Source organism: Ascaphus truei, chromosome 7, assembly GCF_040206685.1.
Source record: "Ascaphus truei isolate aAscTru1 chromosome 7, aAscTru1.hap1, whole genome shotgun sequence".
Classification (NCBI taxonomy): Eukaryota; Metazoa; Chordata; class Amphibia; order Anura; family Ascaphidae; genus Ascaphus; species Ascaphus truei.
In genome coordinates, this window is record NC_134489.1 from 56994193 (window position 1) to 57013758 (window position 19566).

General features: G+C 41.1%; 1 protein-coding gene across 1 annotated transcript in view; it reads left to right on the top strand.

Moving 5' to 3' along the window:
• Nucleotides 1-5681: 5681 nt before the first annotated feature.
• Nucleotides 5682-19566, top strand: part of KLF7 (KLF transcription factor 7) — a 120833-nt gene continuing 106948 nt past the window's right edge. Inside the window, exon 1 of the mRNA XM_075608523.1 lies at nucleotides 5682-6334. Coding sequence (XP_075464638.1) covers nucleotides 6233-6334 — 102 coding nt within the window. The 5' untranslated portion in view covers nucleotides 5682-6232. The remainder of the gene's footprint in view (nucleotides 6335-19566) is intronic.

The window sequence follows — 19566 nt, forward strand, 5'->3', positions numbered from 1 at the left end:
GACATCATTATCATATAATCGTAACCAAGGAGCACTGTGCAAAGTTGTATTTATTTGTATGTAGCCAGCAAGCTAGAATACAAAAACCTGAGCAAAAAGAAAATACAACTTGAACTGGCAAATGAAGAACATACTACAATTGTATGTTCATTTTAATTAAAACTTTTAGACTAGTTTAAGCCCAAGTACACAGTACTTGGCAGAAAAATAGCGTCAATTTGTAGCAAATAAATGTATTTCAAGATACAGTGTAATATTCTGATGAAATAAACCATGCTACTTTAATTACTAGATTATAAATGCTATTCCATAATCGTGAAGGAGGTGATGTAAATGAATTGAAGATGTCATTTGTGATTTAATGATAAAGCAGACAAGGCTAAATTAGGAGTCTTAATTATGGTTCACAGGAATAGCTATCATGGCTCATTGACTCTCACTTGTACGTTACTCACTATCATAACTAAGCGCTCAATTCACCTTTTAATCCCATCACAAATAATTTTAAAAGTGCCAGCCTCAAGAGCATCGTTATGACACAGCGAGAGACCAAGATGAAAAGTGTTGTTGTAAGGTGCATAGTTATTATAGTGAGGGGCCAATAATTGTGAGTGTTATTCAGAGTAATTAAGCAATGTTTACCTATTATCACTCCTATACTGGAACCATAAGGTTACTCTAACACGCTCTTTGTTTGGGATACAACGTTGCTTCTGCAAAGTGACACGACAATGTATTTATTATACAGACTTCAACAACCCATGTGGTGTATGACTAGTTTACTATTCCGTTCATTGTCGCCTGCGTTAACATTTAGCTGTCAAGTTTGATACAATTGATTGTTTCTAGGAATTCTAGGTTTGAAGGAGCAGTTCCTTCCCACAGGCTTCCATTTTTTTTTAACATAGGTGGGAAGCAAGGGCTCCCCGGAGATGAAGGTGTTAATTTCAGCTCTGGGGACCTCCTGTTCCCAAGAAGCTAGTGCCAGTACTTCCTGGTTGTTTAAAGCCTCCTGTGTCACGCAGGCCAATAGGAAGCCGCAACGGAAGATGTCGCAGCTTCCTATTGGCACACCTAACACAGAAGATTTAAGCCGCCATTTTGTTTCCCCTGAGAGGGACAGTGCTGGTGCTATGTTTACAGGAATGTATCTCAGGAACCAAGTGGTCTTGGAGCTGAAATTAATGTTAAAAAAAAGGGCATGGGTTAAAATAAATTAGGAGGGGAAAATGCTGCTCTAATCCCTTCTGTGTCATATTGACATACAGCGTACATCATAAAAATTGCCTTACTTACTTCTAAAAAGGACGTATGCTGTATATTATGGCCTTTTGATTATTTTTTACAGGCTTTTTGCGATCGGCGCTCCTATTTTTATGGAAACGGTGTGTTATCAGTGACTTTTCCAATATGAGCAACACTGAAGGTAGGGACTCTCCCCTTCTCCGGTCCGGCCACCAGAATCGATCCTGTGATCACACAGAACAGTCGCATAATCTGGCCGTGTCGGAAGGTCCGTGGCAATGGAGGGAGCCTGACCCACTGGCACTGAATGGGATCTGCTTGTTCAGTCCTAAAGGTTAAAACTGATGCACAGAAAGTTGGGTACACATTGACGCATTCTTTTATTATATAATAGCTAAAAGCAGCCGGTGTTGCTCAGAAATACTAAAAAAAAATGAAAACACAGAGATTTATAATTGGATAATTAAATTTTTTTAGTTTCTTAATGTCATTTTTTTTCATATGCTGTTGGGTAAACTATATGTAACCCCCTGTGTGATGAGCCACACACTCACACTGCCACCTGGCAGGTTCCTCTCCACTGTGCTTTGGACATGTGACTGTAATGGACATTAGAGCAGCCAATAATAATGGCTGTTGAAGAGGAGGGACTATAATTAGATTGTAAGCTCCTCGGGGCAGGGACTACTCTTCCTTAATGTTATGTTTATGTCTAAAGCACTTATTCCCATGATCTATTATTTATATTATCTGTTATTTATTCGATTACCACATGTATTACCACTGTGAAGCGCTATGTACATTAATGGCGCTATATAAATAAAGACATACAATACAATACTAGAAGGGAGAGGAGCATTGAAAAAGGGGAACGGCCATACTGAGTCAGATCTGTGCAGACCTGAGTGCTGTCAGGTCCGGTCAAGGATCTCGGAGAGTACACGTGTGCACCTGGCAGCAGGAGCAGAGCTACAGTGGTCGAGAATTATAATGCCATCAGAAGGGACCCTCAACGGCTATAAGACACAGTGGTACCAAAACACCCTTTTCGAAGTGCAGGCCTGCAACAGTTAGTACACAACGAGCTCCCACTGTGTGCGGACACCATCACAAGTCAACATACCCAGGCAACACACCCAGGAGTGGGTGGCTAATACACCACTGACACTGGTTCACACCCGTGCAACGTTATTTGGGGATTGTGTTGTATTTGGCTACTATGTATAGTAATCCTCGGCTCGGGATCACAGCGTACAGTATTGGATAAGTAAACCGGTTGTATCACCCGTATACCGTGTCTGTATTCTTCTTGACGCCTGACTGTAGGCCACATGTGGCACAGTAAGTTATTAACGGGGACTCAGGCCCCCACCTCAGTAATAGTCATAAGTCTGAGAGCTAAAAGTAGAGTGGCTACATATAGTTTTGTTTTTGATGTCATCAGTTATGTCATTTGTGATATGCAACGTCACGTATGATAACATCAGCAAAGCTTGGAGGGGGGTGTTAACATTGCATGTCACCTTAACTTCCAAATGTCCAAACCTTTAAAGGGCTTGCTTACAAACCTTAACAACACTTAAACTACACTTAAGTACACATTAACTAAGTTTTTTCAATTGAATATGGCCTGTAGCCAGACATACACACCTGATCTCACTCATGCCTCCCTGACACCTCTTCCCCTGTAAATGGTGTTAACCTTTTCATTTAACACTGACCTTCCTTAAATTTTACCCCACAAATCAAGCATCCCAATAGCCTGCCCTAATGGCTAATGTCCCACACTCAGTCACTCCTACCACCCATTGTGACCAAGCACTGCCATCTACAGCACTTACTCCCTCACCTGCTGTCTCTGTAAGTTTCCCATTAAACCTCTTAGATTGTAAGCTCTTCGGGGCAGAGATTTCCTTTCCTATTGTCTGATTTTGCTGCACTTATTGTATAATTATAATGCCCTGTACTGTATTCTTTGTGAAGCGCTGAGTACACTTTTGGCGCTATATAAATAAAGACATACAATACAGTATGTGTATCTGTCTGTGTGTATAGTGTGTCTGTGTATAAGTGTATATACAGCGGTGGATTTTCAAATCTGCTGCCCCTAGGCACTTAGCTCTCTGTCTGCTGCCTCCCTGCTTCTCCTTTGGAATCCCAGCATCAAATTACGCCGTGGACGTCACCAACGTGACTTTGCATGGCGCCACGTTGCCATGGCAACGCAACGCCGTGACGTAACGTTGGTCCCGTCGCGCGGCATCATTTGACGCTGGGATTCCAAAGGAGAACCAGGGTGACAGCAAGGAGGCAGCAGACAGAGCTAAGTACCTTCCCATTAGGTCCGATAGGCCCGAGAGCACGGCAAAATTACATGGGGGCGGAAATTTTTGCCCGCCCCGGGCCTAATGGGAAATCTGACACTGTGTATATATGTATGGTAATAAAAGAGACTGTGTCTGTCTGTCAGAGCCATAGCTCAAGACCATGAAACCTAATACACAATACAATCCTGGCGAATTTGGTTAAAATCAGTGCAATTTTTAAAGGTCCAGTCCGCCATTTTGTTTCAAAATGGCTTCCAATTGTACACAAACACAGACAAAACGCTGCTACTTGATCTCAGGAACCTCATGCAAAATAGGGTTACGATATCTCAAGAGGTGTCCAAATATATAGCAGATGCACTAAGACATTTCTCCTGCTATTGCTCCATGTAACCACTGGCTATAGTGCTTGGGTGAGGGAAATAAATGTACAGTATCATGATAAACTGACATTAAACTGATTAAAGCCCAGCTGAAAATTCACCTTACAAGAAGCATCTCATTACATATTCTATGCCTCTATTACGAAATCCAGATGCAATTGACCTTCCCTGACTGCACTTTAAATAATGCTCTTTTATTCCTACTGTCTGTAAGTTTCCCAACATACTACTTAGATTGTAAGCTCTTCGGGCAGGGACTCCCTTTGCCTTATATTGTCATTAACCGTTGCACTTATCCCAGTGTTTGTAATGTATTTACCCTGTATTCTAAAGCACTGCGTACATTGTTGGCGCTATATAAATAACATTATACATAAATATATTAAATCATCATTCCACCCCCTCACTGAGAAGCTGATGAGTTTAACATATATAATGTTAGTATTTTGGTCCGGGCATGTGCAGGTTTTTTTTTTTCCTAAGGTTTTTCTAGTTAGAATAAACATGAATTTCTTCATCTCTAGCCTCACTTTACCATGGTAATCTTTGGACTGCACTTGGCTCTGAGGACAGATCCATTTTAACTGCCAGGACACTTCATATTTCTAACACTTATAATCTCGTGAACAGAGCATCAGTTTAAAAATAATAAGTGCTGGAAAGGGCAAGAGATCTCTTGAAGGAAAAATCTGCACAAAAAAAAAAAAAAAAACCCTGCTTTAAGTGCCGCTTTAAAAGCTATGTATTATAATGTCGCTTTTGTCATAATGTGTAATGCTAGAACAGCAAAACATGTTGATAAAGAAAACCTGACCCACTGAATTTCCAACCACTGAAGGATCTTTCTTTATTAGCAATGATAACTGGGTATCCTATTGGGATTTATCCTTCATGTCATTTTGTTGTGAGTTTGTACACTACCACTGCTTTATAATAATGGGAGTGACCAGGTGGAAATAGCACTGTCTTTGATGTGGGAGATCCGGATTTGAATACATTTGCACCACCATATCCCCCTGCAATTCAGGCTATTCTGTAAAACCCTTACAAAGCATAATTATAATGTCATTCAATGCATCCACTTTTAATCATTAGTGGAACACACTATATAATTCCTCCAGCACTGAAAAGGTTAAAGTCTCATTGGGAAACACGCGTTCGCAGCCTACTTCATGAACAGTTTGCAAAACATACTATCTCTGATGGTCAAATAAGACTTTTTAATTGCTTTATTTTTTTTTTTAATGGAAGGTTTGCATCCATACAAGGTTTAGAAAGAAAGTCTGAGCTTTGCTTATTTCTTCTCTGCTCAGCAGCAAACTCCTTCCAGCAGCAAACTCCTTCCAGCAGCAAACTACACTTCTCTCTCACAGGCATCTCTGTACTAAACACACCGCTGCTTATATAGCCCTCTAAAAATAGCTCTCCCCTACACTGCCTTGTAAGGCAGCACAGAGGGGCAGCTCCAGCCAATGAGACGCAGCCGCCCTCCCCTAACCACGCCCATACTTCTTATCCTTGTCTCCCCATTGGTCGTCTGTGACATCACAGCCCCCCTGCTCTCCCAGACACACCCCTTCCCTCCCTGTTCTCCTAACATGGTCACAGGCTGCCCTGAGTGGCAGTTTCTTCCAAGAATTCTCCGCGGCTGCGCATTGGGGAGAGGGGAGAGGAGAGGGAGGCAATGAGGGAAAGGGGGAGGAGCTCACTCATCTGCCAGATCTGGAGAAAGAGGAGGGGGGAGAGAGTCTCTTAAGAAAGAGGAGGGGGGGAGAGAAAAAAAAAATCGCGAGAGGGGAGAATAAAAAATGCAACCACTTCTTCACCCCCCCCCCCTTCCTCCTAAAATAGAGAGCAAAGATTGCATCCAGGAGCAGGCAGCAGTAGTACAGAAATAGATGGCAGTTTCATGTCAGTGAGTTTGCATCTTTCTTCCTGGTACTAGCCCTGGAGTGATCACAGCCTGGCAGAGGATTTCTGGCATCCCCAAAGTGCACTGGATGTTGACTTTTTCATTATTTTATATTTTTTGCCTTTTTTTATTTTTATTTTTTAAATATATATATTAACCATTATTCTTATTTTTCACATGCTTGGGTTTGATTGATCAACACTTGGCTTTTTCTGCTGCCTTGGCTTTTTCTGCTGCCTTGGCTTTCCATTGACTGTAATAAACGCTACCACAAAAAAAAAACACTTCAAAAGGGACTCTGGATCTATCTTTTTGTAAGAGGAAAGCAAACAGGGAATATATTTTTTCCCCCTTGCATTGCAAGCATGGATGTGTTGGCTAGCTATAGTATATTCCAGGAGCTCCAGATTGTTCATGACACCGGCTACTTCTCAGCAATGCCATCTTTGGAGGAAAACTGGCAGCAGGTGAATGATTTAAATTAATCCTGTAAATATTTAACTGCACTCACATAACACACATTCACTTTCACATTCAGTGCTTGGATTTTCCAGGCTAGCCCTACTGACCAGCTCCTTACAAAAAAAAATACAAATAACATGACACCCAATCTTCATCTTGCATTTCAAAGATGCATCAGGTTTTATTCACCTACATGTGGATTTTATAGCATGTATACCCTGCCTTGAGTATGTTGAACGTATCCAATGTGGTTGACAGTTCTTTAACTAGTCACAATGGCATCTGTGCTGTCCAGTTAATACAACCAGCCTTTTATATCACTGGGCTTTATTAAGGATGAGAGATCAAGCCATCTCTTTTCATGCTGTGTGATTTTCTTAATTGATAAGAGATTTCTTTTTAAGTAACATGCTTAATCAGCAAAAAAAAAAAAAACCCCAAGTGTCTTCTAACAGTCTGCAGCTTCTTCTTTTCAATCATGACAAATCTCATGACACTTTTTAAACATATATGTTACTGCAATCACAGTGTTTGTCAGAAATATTTTTGTCATTGAAACACTCGTTAAAAATAAGTGTATAAGGAATATCACATTTAAGGTGACAATGAGATCAGTAGGATAACGTGTGTGTGTGAATATGATATATATGTATTAGTTTGTGTGTGTGTGTGTGTGTATATATGTACTATATGTATATATACATATGTCATATTTTGGCTATGTTAATGCGTTATTGGGATTTCATTTTCATAATGCTGTTTTAAGATTGAGCTGTGAAGCAATTGTCTATTTCCATGTGCTGATGTATGAGATACTGTAGCACAATAGCGGATCTCGCCTGTAAACTCACTTACTGTATTAAACAAAAGAGTTCTGTGGCAGGCATGTGCTGTACAGTACTTCATATTCCTTGGAAGTGGCATGACATGTGTGCACTGTTTAAAGGCAAATGGCTTGGTGGATGAAAATATAATCTCACTGACACTTGGTGTGTGTGTGTTGGAGTGCAAAATAAAAACTCATAAAGCAATTTAATAAGGAATTTACACAAAACCGATACTGTATACCGTTGCTGGCTTAATTGAGACAAAATAGAAAACCTAATAAACATTGAGGTTTCCATATGAATTGTGTAATTGAATACAGTTATTTTTAATACTATGCCATGTTGGTTTTGTCCATAATTAGATGCTCCAATAGATAAAGCCTAATTCATCTTTTGAATAAATATTTGTTTTCTTTTTAATGAACCTACCGACATCTTCGAAATAATTTATATGGCGATTTAAGTGTTAAATATCAGACGTAATATTCTTGTCCAACTGTTGGATTTACCCCAATTGTTACTGTCAGATTAATGTACGCATCTCATTGTGTCCCCGAAAAATGCAGACATGACAATATATATGTTTGTTCCTATCTTTATGAGCTGTATTCATAGTATTCCTTCCTCCTTGCGTGCATGATAAGGATTACATCTGCTGCCATTATTTTTGAGCAGGCTAATTAAAATGATTTTCACCCCCTAAAAAACAAAAACAAATCTACAGTGCTTGTGCTTTTGAATCAGTTGCATATTAATAACAGTCTAGACAGCTCAATGCAAGATAATCTGTTGACATAGCCAGCGTGCCCAAGGCATAGACTGTGTGTGATACTTTGGCTGCAGCTGTTGCCTGCCCCAGTAGGAAACCCATTTGCACTGTAGAACAATAGATCAAAGTACAGTAGGATTTCCATTTACGTTCTAGCAGTCACAATAAAATTAAAAAAAAGGGACGTATGGGCTTCTCGGGTCATCTGCTTTAAGAAACCCATTTGCCTGGCAGACAAGCCAGTGATCAAAGAGTTAAAGATATCAGTTTCTTGCTGTTCTATTTATTTATTTTTTCCTCCCTCGAACAAGACCTTCAGACATAATCTAGAACCATTTCTGTTGTGTTGACTCGGTTGGAAGGCTCGGAATTTTATCTCCATCTCCTCCTATTGTTGTGGAATCTGTGTGTTATCAGGGACTTTTCCATATGAATGGACAGCGCACGCAGTTGGCAAAAGGAAAGCAATGTTTTCCTCATGTGAAAATGAAAGAGAAATGTTCGATATTCTTTGAGCGTTATTTTATTTGATAGCCACGTTGATTATTGCACGGGTGGTGCAATAGAACGTTAGAAGATGTTCTAGACAGTCACAAGATGTCACAGACCCTTGCTATAAAGACAACAGGTTGTAAATGGCGTCTTTCATTGACGTTTCTAATGATATTCCCAGCACATACTGTAGAAGAAATACTTGGAAATCTGTAATGAAAAGAGGTTTATCAGGTCGCATTGCCAACCTGTCAGTCACTTGAGCGTTTATTAAATATCAACTCCATAGTTCATTTGGGCACTTAAAGTAGATCTATTGTTCGTTATACGTCTTGCTGATGTTTTAGTCTTTTGCAGCCCTGATGAAGGGCCTAAGAGACCACAATGTTGTCAAGAAACGTTTTAATCTTTTCAGTTTGGAAGTGCTTCTCTTCTGTTTTGTGACGGGTTCATTGAGTGTTGGAATGGGCATGGTGGTATGGGGGTAAGAAATATATATATATATTCCTTTCTGGTTTTATAGCAAACTATAAAATAAGGCCTAAAGAGCATTTCTCCAGTATTAAAAAAAAAACAAAAACAAAAAAAAAAAAAACATGTAGAAACGTTATTTGCTATTACTAAATGTAGTGACTCTTTTATTTATTTTTATTACCAGCACAGAAATAATACATCGTTTTTCAGATCCTTGGTGTATTATTCAATTATTATTATTTAAAAGAGTCATTCTTTCTTTCCCTTTCGAAAGCTGTGTTTTTGTTTGTTTTAAGGAGCAGTCCAAGCTGTTTGTATTTATTTTTTGTTTTGTTTTTTCCCTTTTGTTTTTTTTCTTAATACAGGTTTGAAACAGGGGTCTCCGGAGCTGAACTCCATTCATTTCAGCTCCGGGGAACCCTTGCTTCCGGAGATTATTACCTTCAAAGGGGGTGCCGGTATCTCCGGCAGTTTTAAAGCCCCCGGTCACATGGGCCAAAAGGAAGCCACACCGGGTGACAGCATACTGTAGCCTCCTATTGGCCCGCAGGGCCCGGGAGTTTTGAAAAGCAGCCATATAGTGCGCACTGGAATGGCTACCTGCACCCACTATGGAGGTAAGTAACTCTGAAAGCATGGGGTTACCAGAGCTGAAATAAATGGAGTTCAGCTCTGGAGACCCCTTATTTGAATCAGGTATTAAAAAAAAAAATGAAAATAAATAATAATAAAAAAAACAGCTTGGATTGCCCCTTTAATATATCCCTGCAGGATATATAAGCGTTTTAAATATGGAGGTTAAAATGATGCTCTCCCCAGAGCCTACTGCAAGGTAAAGGTTACCATGGTAAACTCAGAAGCTAGAAATCCTGTTTGTTTTTACACTAGTGAAAGTGTTAATATAAGAAAGAGCAGGACGCGCTTAGGGGGCGAGATACTAACATTACATGCGTTACATTTATATTGTTTTCTGGGGAGGGAATAGCTGCTTCTATCTGTCGTTTCTCCCTGCCAGGAGAGAAACAGTATCAAAAGCTTACAGTATCAAAATGTACAGTATCAAAAGCTCATGCATAATATTAATACAACTATATATTCTTTCTGGGATGTAATAAAAATACGACAACTCACAGAGAACACGGCTTTTTCAGGGATTAGCGTGGCTAATAGAATACTTCCATATTTAGCGATAAATAAAAATATGATTTGTAAAGAAATATATAATTTTGGTGGCCATTTTCAGCATGCTGTCAAGCTTGGAGTATATGTTTTTCTTTATTAGGCCGAGTCCATGGCTAGCGCTTATCCGCTGAGGCGCGCTGACGCTTGTCAGTGAGCCCCTGCAGCTGCAATGAGAGCGGTTTTAGCAGGGGCTCGCGCACGCGTGTGGAGGCGTAGCTCTTAAAATGTTTTCGTTTGCGCGCTGAGGGGAGCGATGGGCCGGTCACGTGAGCGATTCACCCAATGAGGGCAAACCAGCTCCATGACGTCACTTGCCCGCCCCCAGATGGCGCGCGGACTAAGGCCAGGGAAAGCACCCACTTTCCCTCAGCCTCCGCACGGCTGAAGTCCCTATGGACTCAGCCTTAGTTTCCTGTGAAAAGCGCATCTCATTTTTTATATATACATACATACATACTCTGGGTCCTGTGCAGTTCTGATCAATCCGATATATTCTTGTCTTCCATTTTTTTTGTTCACTGTTGTTGATGACATTATTACATTGATAACAAAGAAAATAAGTTGGAATTGAAAATGGATCTCTAGATTTTAGGACCCACAAGCAGTCATCACAAAGAGATTATTAAAGAGATTAAAAACCTTCAAGAATGTGGTTGCCATGGAAACAATAAACGATTTGAAAGTACAAATTTTTATTTTTTGAACTGACTAATTTAATGGGCAATCCATCCTAGGACCAAAGTTTGCCAGCGACATGCTTAAGGGGTTACATTTGGGTGATATTTTTTTTTTCCCCCATCAAAATCTGACACCTATAAGCATTATTTGTTTTACGTTTGATTTTTTTTCCCTTTTTAATGTGTGCATCAATAAAATCCACACAATGATAAGTAATTAGCCAAGTTGCTGATCGATTCGTTTTCCTGTGATTGATCGGCGAAGATTCGGCTCGGGGGTTCACTAAGTGACCAGGCAGTCAATTGGTTTACTGCTAGAATGAGGGCAGGGCTCAAAAAGGGGTTTGCCAGAGCCTGTTTCAGAAGAGGAAGGGGATATGACTTTGTAAATGGTTGCTATAGAAACAAAAAATGCTTGTTACATTAAAAATGTAATTCAGAGGTGTTTTAAAAAAAAATGCTACAAGTATTTTCTCATAGTACAGAACTGATTTTATTTAAAAAAAACACACATAGGATATTGCTTGGTCTGCAGCTTTAGTGTAGGGTTGAAACCTTTTCCAGCTTCACATTGCAAAGCCAGTATAACCAGCCTCACACTGATGAGAGCCAAAAGGTCGACATAGCTGTCTGTGGGTATGTTTACTAGCTATGCACTTCATTAACCTTAGCTGTTCTGAAAAGCTGTGTAATACGGCTGGCATAAGCTTACAGGGGTCGGTCCATGTTAGAATGGATAAGAACCAAAATGTGATGCCTAGTGCTCATTTGAATGTGATTATCCAGAATCCCTGTTTGCAGTAGATCAGGGGAGCGCAATCTTTTCCCCCTGCGCCCCCTCTGTAAACCCCGCGCCCCTCGCAGAGAATCTCGCGCACCCCTGCAGTAGATAACGGGGAAAGCAGGGTTGCGACCTGTCTGAGACATGCGAATGTGCTCACAAATGGTATTTTTACTTGTATAAACATGGTGAGCTGAGACTTGGGATGGGTTTGATTTTCCCCATTTTATCTGATATCACTGTGTGTTCAGCAAGTGTTTGTTTAGAAAAAGCCCCTTTCTCCCCCGTCTCTCTTTATTTTTATTGGCTCTCTGATAAGGACGAAGTGGGATAAAAGTAAAGAAAACCCCTGGCTGACAAACGCTTCCCCGTTTAGAGGCCCCTACAAAATTCAAGGTGTAATTAATTTCCAAGGAGTTAGTGCATCTAACTCTTTGCTATTAGCCTTTAGGCTGTGTCCATACTGTGGCAGACAGCGCTGACGCGTCCGCACGCTGAGCGATCAGACTGCCTTAAGGCAGTGTTCACGTACATGCGGAGACAGGAGGGGGCGCACGAAGCTCGAGAAATCAGCGATTTCTTGCGCGATGGGGCGGTCACGTGAGCGGTTCGCCCAATGAGGGCGAACCAGCTCCGTGACATCATTGGCACGCCCATAGACACACCCACGGACGCGCGCTTACCATGGCCAGGGAAAGCACCCGCTTTCCCTCAGCCTCTGCGTGCCTCCGCACGAGTGAAATGTCTATGGACACAGCCTTAGATTTGATTAGGGAATCTAACCTGCCTACTCCTGTTTTTTTTTTTTTTTTAACTTTTATTTACAGACCCAAACGGCACTAGTTTCAGCTCCTGTGACTGCTTGGTTTCACAAGATGCTTACCGGTTTAGTTGTTGCTATCTGCCCCTCCCCCCTTCTCCCCCCCCCCCCTTTCCTCCTTTAGGGAAATCAAAATGGCTGCCAACGGCTATTAAAGTTTAAACGAGGAAATACCGGTAACTAAACCGATAAGTATCTCAGGAACTGAGTGGTTCCAAGCGCTAACATATAATGCAGTTTAGCTTCAGGTCCCCCTCTCCGGTACGAATCCTGTAAGAAAAAAGAAAATTGGGTGGTGTTGCTGCTTTTTAATTGTATGTTTCGATTTCAAGTAAAAGGGAAATGAATGAAATAAGTGCAGTTCCTCTGGTAACATATCCACGAGATGCAGTTAACCAATTAAGTGCTGGAATGTTGTGCCACAGACATTGTGGGTCCCGGAAAAACAGGTTGCTTGGTTGAAAGTGGCTACCATTATTGGGAACTGATGAAGTAACGTAGGCCTGTAATTATGTAGTGTGAATTCCGTTGGATCCGTTGTTTTCCTGTTTTAGTATATCAGGCCTAGAATTGGCAATACAACAGAGATCTCCTAAATCCGCCAACACCTCCTAGAAAAACAAAGATGACGCCATGACATAAACTGATAAAGTTCACATTGCTCACATTGAATTTTTATCAAAAATGTATATTTTTGTGGAGTTTCCCCCTGTTCACTATTTTACTGGCTTTGCTCTTGCTGTGTGTTTTAATGCATGTGAATGACAGTGGCCATTTTAAGTTCCCCTTGAGGGAAAGATTCAGATATTCAATACAATTAGATTTTAAAAAAAATATAGGGTGGGATTGCCTAAGATGACATTAAAATAAATTTACACTGTTAACTTGAAAGGAAATGTTTATTTTTTTATGTTGAGCACACTTTTATTTAATGGTAAACCTGCTACATTTCAGAAGAAACAAAAGCAGCCAATGCTTTGCTGTAGTCATGGTTACATTTGTCTAAGGAAGCCAAGTAAATTCTTGACCAAATGTTGTTCTGTCACCAATTGGTTAATATAAACCCTTTGTGTGCCGGAGGGACCAGAGCACTCTGATCAGGGATATTTAGATGTAGCTACCACGTCAGGACGCACCCAGGGTGTGTTCCAGGGCGCCCAGAGGGTTAATTCATGTGTAAAATTGCTTAACTGGCAAAGTAGGCCAACTTTCTTCACAGGCGTCCTTTAGTGAACGCTATAGGAAATGTTTGTTCCACATTTTTGATATTTTGCAATAGTTGCGTTGCCAACACTTTGCCACAAATGCGTTAAAAAAAGCCAGGAATAAAGAAGTGGTTTGCAAAAAAAGTAGTAAAATAGTGATTCTCAGTCAAGGTAGTTCGCACACTCCCCCTCCCCCCACTCCGTTCTTCATATTTAATATGAAACAATAAAATATTACAATACGTACTGTCTAGCTCACTCTCTATTGACCTTTTCATGTTTGAAACTGCACTCTACAATTGAATGGACGTTCTAAAAATGGCTGCTGTCCTCTGTAGGCTTTTTCATGTATTTATTGCTGATCTTAAACATAACGGATTTTCCTTTGTTGTCGCCTTGGCTCTTCGTTTTTCTGCGTCTGGGATTTCAAAATGGCCTCCACTGCATTTCCTTAATACTCCCGTCAACAGAGACATTATAGTGAGGATATTGAAGCACCTGCATTGTACCAGCACATCGTCATGATATTGTTGGCATTGATTGACGGTTACCAGCATCCATTTTAAAACACCCGGAGAATAAAAAATGGTAATCATGCAAAAGTTCTTTCCAAAGGCAAAGTGTCTCCCCTAGTTTTTACCATGTCCCTCCCCTTAAGGAAATATTTATGAGGCCAGAATAAATCAAACATCTTAGGTTTGAAGTAATTCATGGGATATATCCCAGTGTTTGTTGTCAAAAACAACATATTCATTATTTTAATCAGGGGTTAAATAAAAAAAAATTGGAACTGTGGATCACACATAAAATGGCAGCCACCATAGTTTGCCCTCCCCCTCTCTGACCACATTGATTTTTAAGGATTTAAAGCCTAAAGCCCCCCGATCATAACCTGCACTCTTATTTTTAGGTGTTAAAAAACTTCATTTTCTCAGTCTCTAGCTTCTGAGGTTACCATGGTAACCTTTTTATACTACACTGAGCTTTGAGGAGAGGTCCATTTTAACTTCCCAGACACTTAATATTTCAAACACATGTAACGGTGTTTCCCCCACCCTCTGGGAGATTCCCCTGTTACCAGGTGTATGGTGCTGGCTACCTGCTGGTTCACAGGATGCTGAGCCGTCCGCCGGTGATAGTGGGGACATCAGGACAGGCTTCTCGGGTAGAGGACTGGTCTTTATCTCATGGTGATCAGCGCCTCCTGCTGCATGCTCCAACAGATGTGGAGACCATCCCTGCAGTAGAACTTGCTCTACTCCCCCCAGATAGATTGCACACCAGGCATGAGTATATGTGAACAACTAGAACACTTTATTCTTCTCTAAGCATATGAACAGCATACACTGGATCTGCCTTCACAGCTCTCGTCCTCCAGCTGTAGGATGGTCCTGGACATCCACCACTGGCCAAGGGCAGTCCTTGCTCTTCCCTGACTCCCTAATAGAGTCAGGGGTAAAGTAATCACTCCTCAATCCCCAAAGGGGGGGGGGGGGCAGTAGGTGCTTGATCCCTGCACACCTCTGCGTGACTAGCTGTCTCTCTCAGGGGGAGAGACACTGCCTAATTTAGGTGTGCAACTCCTTAAGTACCGGGGAAGAAGGTCCAAGGTCTGAGCCCAGGATTGGGCTGAACACAGGCCTTGGCCCGCCTCCTCCCCTGTCACTCAAGGAAGCTGCTTTAGGGGGAAAATCACTGGATTGGTCCTAACACTGCCCGCACTATTACCAGGGCTTACATGTCAGGGAGGGCAGATTAGTAGCCAAGCCAGGCATGGCTACACTCAAATATCTTTTGAACGAAGCATCAGATTAAAAATACAAACCGCATTGGGGAAAAAAAGAGATTTGTTTAAGTAATTTTTAAAAAATTGTATCTGGTTACTACTGTATGATGTTCACCGTTGCAATCCCACATGCGGTGAACACACTTGGCACTCCTCCGTTTCTGAACTGGGGTGTTACATGGCCAACTGCTTTCACTTTACTGCAATGTCCGTGTGTGTTGCAAAATGGGATTGCACCTTTTGACGTCTCGCCCTCATTGGCTGAACCGCGCATGTGACCCGGCCATCGTGCTGGAAAAGAAAAAAATGTCTCGTCAAATATCGTCTGCCTCGTCGCTCATTTGTTTTCGGCACACGCGCCATCGTTCACACTATGGATGCAGCCCTTAGACTACATGAGGCCATCAGAATACTTGAAAGAAACGTATCTCCCTACTTTCATGTCTTCCTTTGCTCATCTAACTGTGTCTACCAAGAAAATCTTTTTTCCAAGTCCCACAAAATACATCTACCCCGTGGAATTTCCAAATCCGCCTTTGAGCTGGTGGGTGTCTGAATAAACCAGAGGTAATAAATAAAAGAGGTTTGACAAGTTTTTGTGTGTGTGTGTGTGTGTGTGTGTGTGTGTATGTATATGTGTATGTATGTATGTATATATATATATAGCAACTGTAAATATTACTGTATGTTCATTTGCATGTCTTAGACAGGTCTGCAACCCTGTCTTTCCCCATTATCGCCCAGCATACAGCGCTTCCACTGCAGCAAGGGATTCTGGGAAATGACATGCAAATGAGCACTCAGTGCCACCTTTTGTCTCAAGCTCGTATTACACTATCAATTTGTTTGCCCTCCCTCTGCTTGCCATCCATTCTTATGACTTGTTTTGGCTCATTAATCTTTTTAACTGGGTTTCCAAATGATAAGTTGGTTTTCCTCAGTGAGCCATAGTAAGCAGGCTAGGGGGGGGGGGGGGGGGGTGGGAGATTATGCTTATAAATCTTGTTATCGTTCTGGGTTTATCCCATCTGCAGTTTGCCCAGGCACATCAAATAAATATCTCATATTTCCTTAAAATAAAATTGCATTTGTTTTAATATTTTTCCCCGCCCTGGTCAAGTCCGTCCGTTTTTCGTTTCGGGGAAAATGTTTGTATATTTTTGCAGGGGTTTGTAAATATGGCTGTTGATGTTTAGGTAAGGACTTTATTACTCAAACCAAGTCACTGCAGCCGTTCTTATCGGCATTAGACGTTATCCTTATAAGGAACAAACCTCAACGAAGGACAGGGGCAAGTTTGGAGATTAAATGTAAGCTGGTTTGACTCCTTTAAAACAAATCGGACAATAATAAGTGTTTTAAGATATATATATATATATATCTCCAATATCAAAGAATCTGGAGCACTCACAAATTCAAAAAATACAATTTAATGAAGTAACACAGGCATTCTATTCTATTTTAGAATGTTAAGTTACAAGTGTGGTTTTGGGTTTGCATGCAAGTTTTTTTTTTATTTTGTCCAATATGAGCCACCTTAGGAACCTGGATGGGGAACTTTTGGCGCCAAAAATGCTGATTGACAGCACTATAAATGTTCACGTTGTATGTCAGATTTTGTGGGTGAGCTTGAGAAAGGACCGTAAGGTCCGAAACGTTGCTTCTTTTTTTCTGTACTTACCCCCTGATGCCTGTGTTACTTCATTAAATTGTATTTTTTGAATTTGTGAGTGCTCCAGATTCTTTGATATTGGATATTTATCTATTTTTTTGTTGCTGGATGGTGATCCTGGCCGCACTGTGAGCACCACGACTGATCAGATAAGTCGAATGGAAGAACTATATTCATGTCTCTCAATTATAAAGTACAACACAAAGTTGTTAACGTGTATGATCTGTGGGGACACGAATAAATGACTGTTGTACTCTGGCGCCCATTATTATACAACCTCTTTACCTCATCGCCCAGCCACCTGAATCCAGCCCTGAGTTAAGGTAACCCATGTGGAGTAGCCATATACATAACACACCGATGTAATCTCCCTAGAAGCCGGGCAGGGAGAGTTATATATAACAGCAGCCACCCGGCACTCGCAATCACATGACCGGTCCGACATTGATGTAAGATCACGTGGAGTGCAGAACGCGATCTCCCCTCCAAAAACCAGCAAGTAGAGGATGACGGCATGGGGCCCCCCGGGAGTGCCAGATCCCATGACGTAGTAGCTACGTCGAATGTCGCCCGAAGGGTTAACTCGGGGTTGTACATTATTTGTGCACCAATTAAAGGAAAGCGAGAGGCAATTTAAAATAAAGCCCCTTTTACAGCGGAAATTTACATTTTTGTGAGACAGAAAAAAGTAGTGGTAATCTGGGTTTATACAGTAAATAAGTAGTGGTGGCCGTGTAATGGGACTAGGCGTTATACAGTAACACTACTTTCTTAATATGCGTCTAAAGAGAATCATTACTTTATTTGACTTCTATTGACCATTTTATGCCTCCACTTTCTGTTTGAAGCAAACTGGATTTATTTTCGGAATCCTTTCTCCCGTTCCGGTTCCTAGGCATACATTGAATACATATTTCTAAAATATGGTAAAAGTGGCTTTTTCTGAATGTTAAATGCATTTCACATGTAAAAGAGCAGGTTCTCTCTGCTTTGTTTTATTTTGAGCCCCCTCCCTTTTTTGTCGGCTCTACAGCATGGGTCCGTAGAGCCGACATGCGGTCATACTCCAGAGAGCCCCTGGTTCCCAAATTGCATACCTGGAAAACCAGCGCCTGTGCTGTCCCCTCTAGGGGAAACAAAACGGCGTTTTGAATTCTCCCGCGTCAGGCAGGTAATCCGTCGGGGCTTTCTTGTGGCCAGCGGTCTAAGACATTTGGTCGCAACATGTTTTGCTGGGACCAAATCTCCGCCTGCCGCTTCGCAGCCAAGGAAGGCCCCGAACGTTACCCCCTTACTCTAAAAAACCCTAATCTTAACCCATAATACTAACGCTACCCGCTACAATAAAAACCCTAAACCGTTACCCTAAAAACCCCGACCATTTCCGGAAAACCCCTACCCTAACCCCGGGCCGGATTAAAGTCCTGCAGGCCCTGGGCACTCATAATCGTAGGCCCCCAAGATAGATCTCTAGATATATATTTGCATTGTTTACAATGTATAGGTCCCATAATACTGTATAATCCTAGATCTATATAATATATGAATATGATACTTTGTCTATAATGTTAGTGGTATTGCCTTATACAGTATGTAACTGTCTGCCTCTAATGATTGGGGAGGCCATGAGTTAGTGGGGAGAAGAAGGTTGGAGATGATGTCTGGAGATCGCTGGAGAGCTTGTGTGTGTGTGTGTGTGTGTGTGTGTGTGTGTGTGTGTGTGTGTGTGTGTTAGAATTAATGTGTGGATATTGAGAGACAATCTTCACTTGCACTATTCTCAATTTGAGAATGAGATTTTGCAAAAATTTAAATTGGAAGATGTAGGCCGTGATTTTGCTACACAAAAAACAAACTGGATCAGCACTCCGATAATAATAATAATAATGAAAGACTTAAGTTTTGCTTTTGGTCTCGCCAAGTTTCTTTAAAAAAAGCAGCAATACAGAAAAAGCAGCACACACAGGGAGAGGAAATGTTAGCAGACACACACTACTGTGTGCACAATAGAGCAACATTTCAAGGCTCTCTTGCCCCTTTGTCAGGGTGTTCATTCTATTTTGTCTGTGATTTTGCTAACAAAGAGCCGCAAAGTTAATGTTTAATGTACAGTTACTTAACTCAGAGCTAATATCATTAAACTTCTATCCAACACTCTTTTTTATTATTATTATTATTATTATTAACCAACTTTCATAATATCTCACAATTTTATTTAATGTTGCATGCATGTCTGTATATATACACTTCAAAATTTGTAGATGAATTATTATAACACGGTTTTGTAAAGTAATTTAATTAAAGCAAATGATTATGTTTGATTTAGCAGTTTTCGTATCAAATTTGGGAGTTATCTGGCACTTTTTTTGCCCTAAAACTTTTTAGTAGGAACTGTACCCATTGTGCCCAATGGATAATCCAGGCCTGCCCTAACCGCTAAAACCCATTAAGTTAACTAACCTTACTGGCAAAATATCCAGCGGCTGCGGCATAGGGTCCCTCGGCGGAAAAATGCGGGCGGAGATATGATCTCAGCAAAAAGATTGTGACCA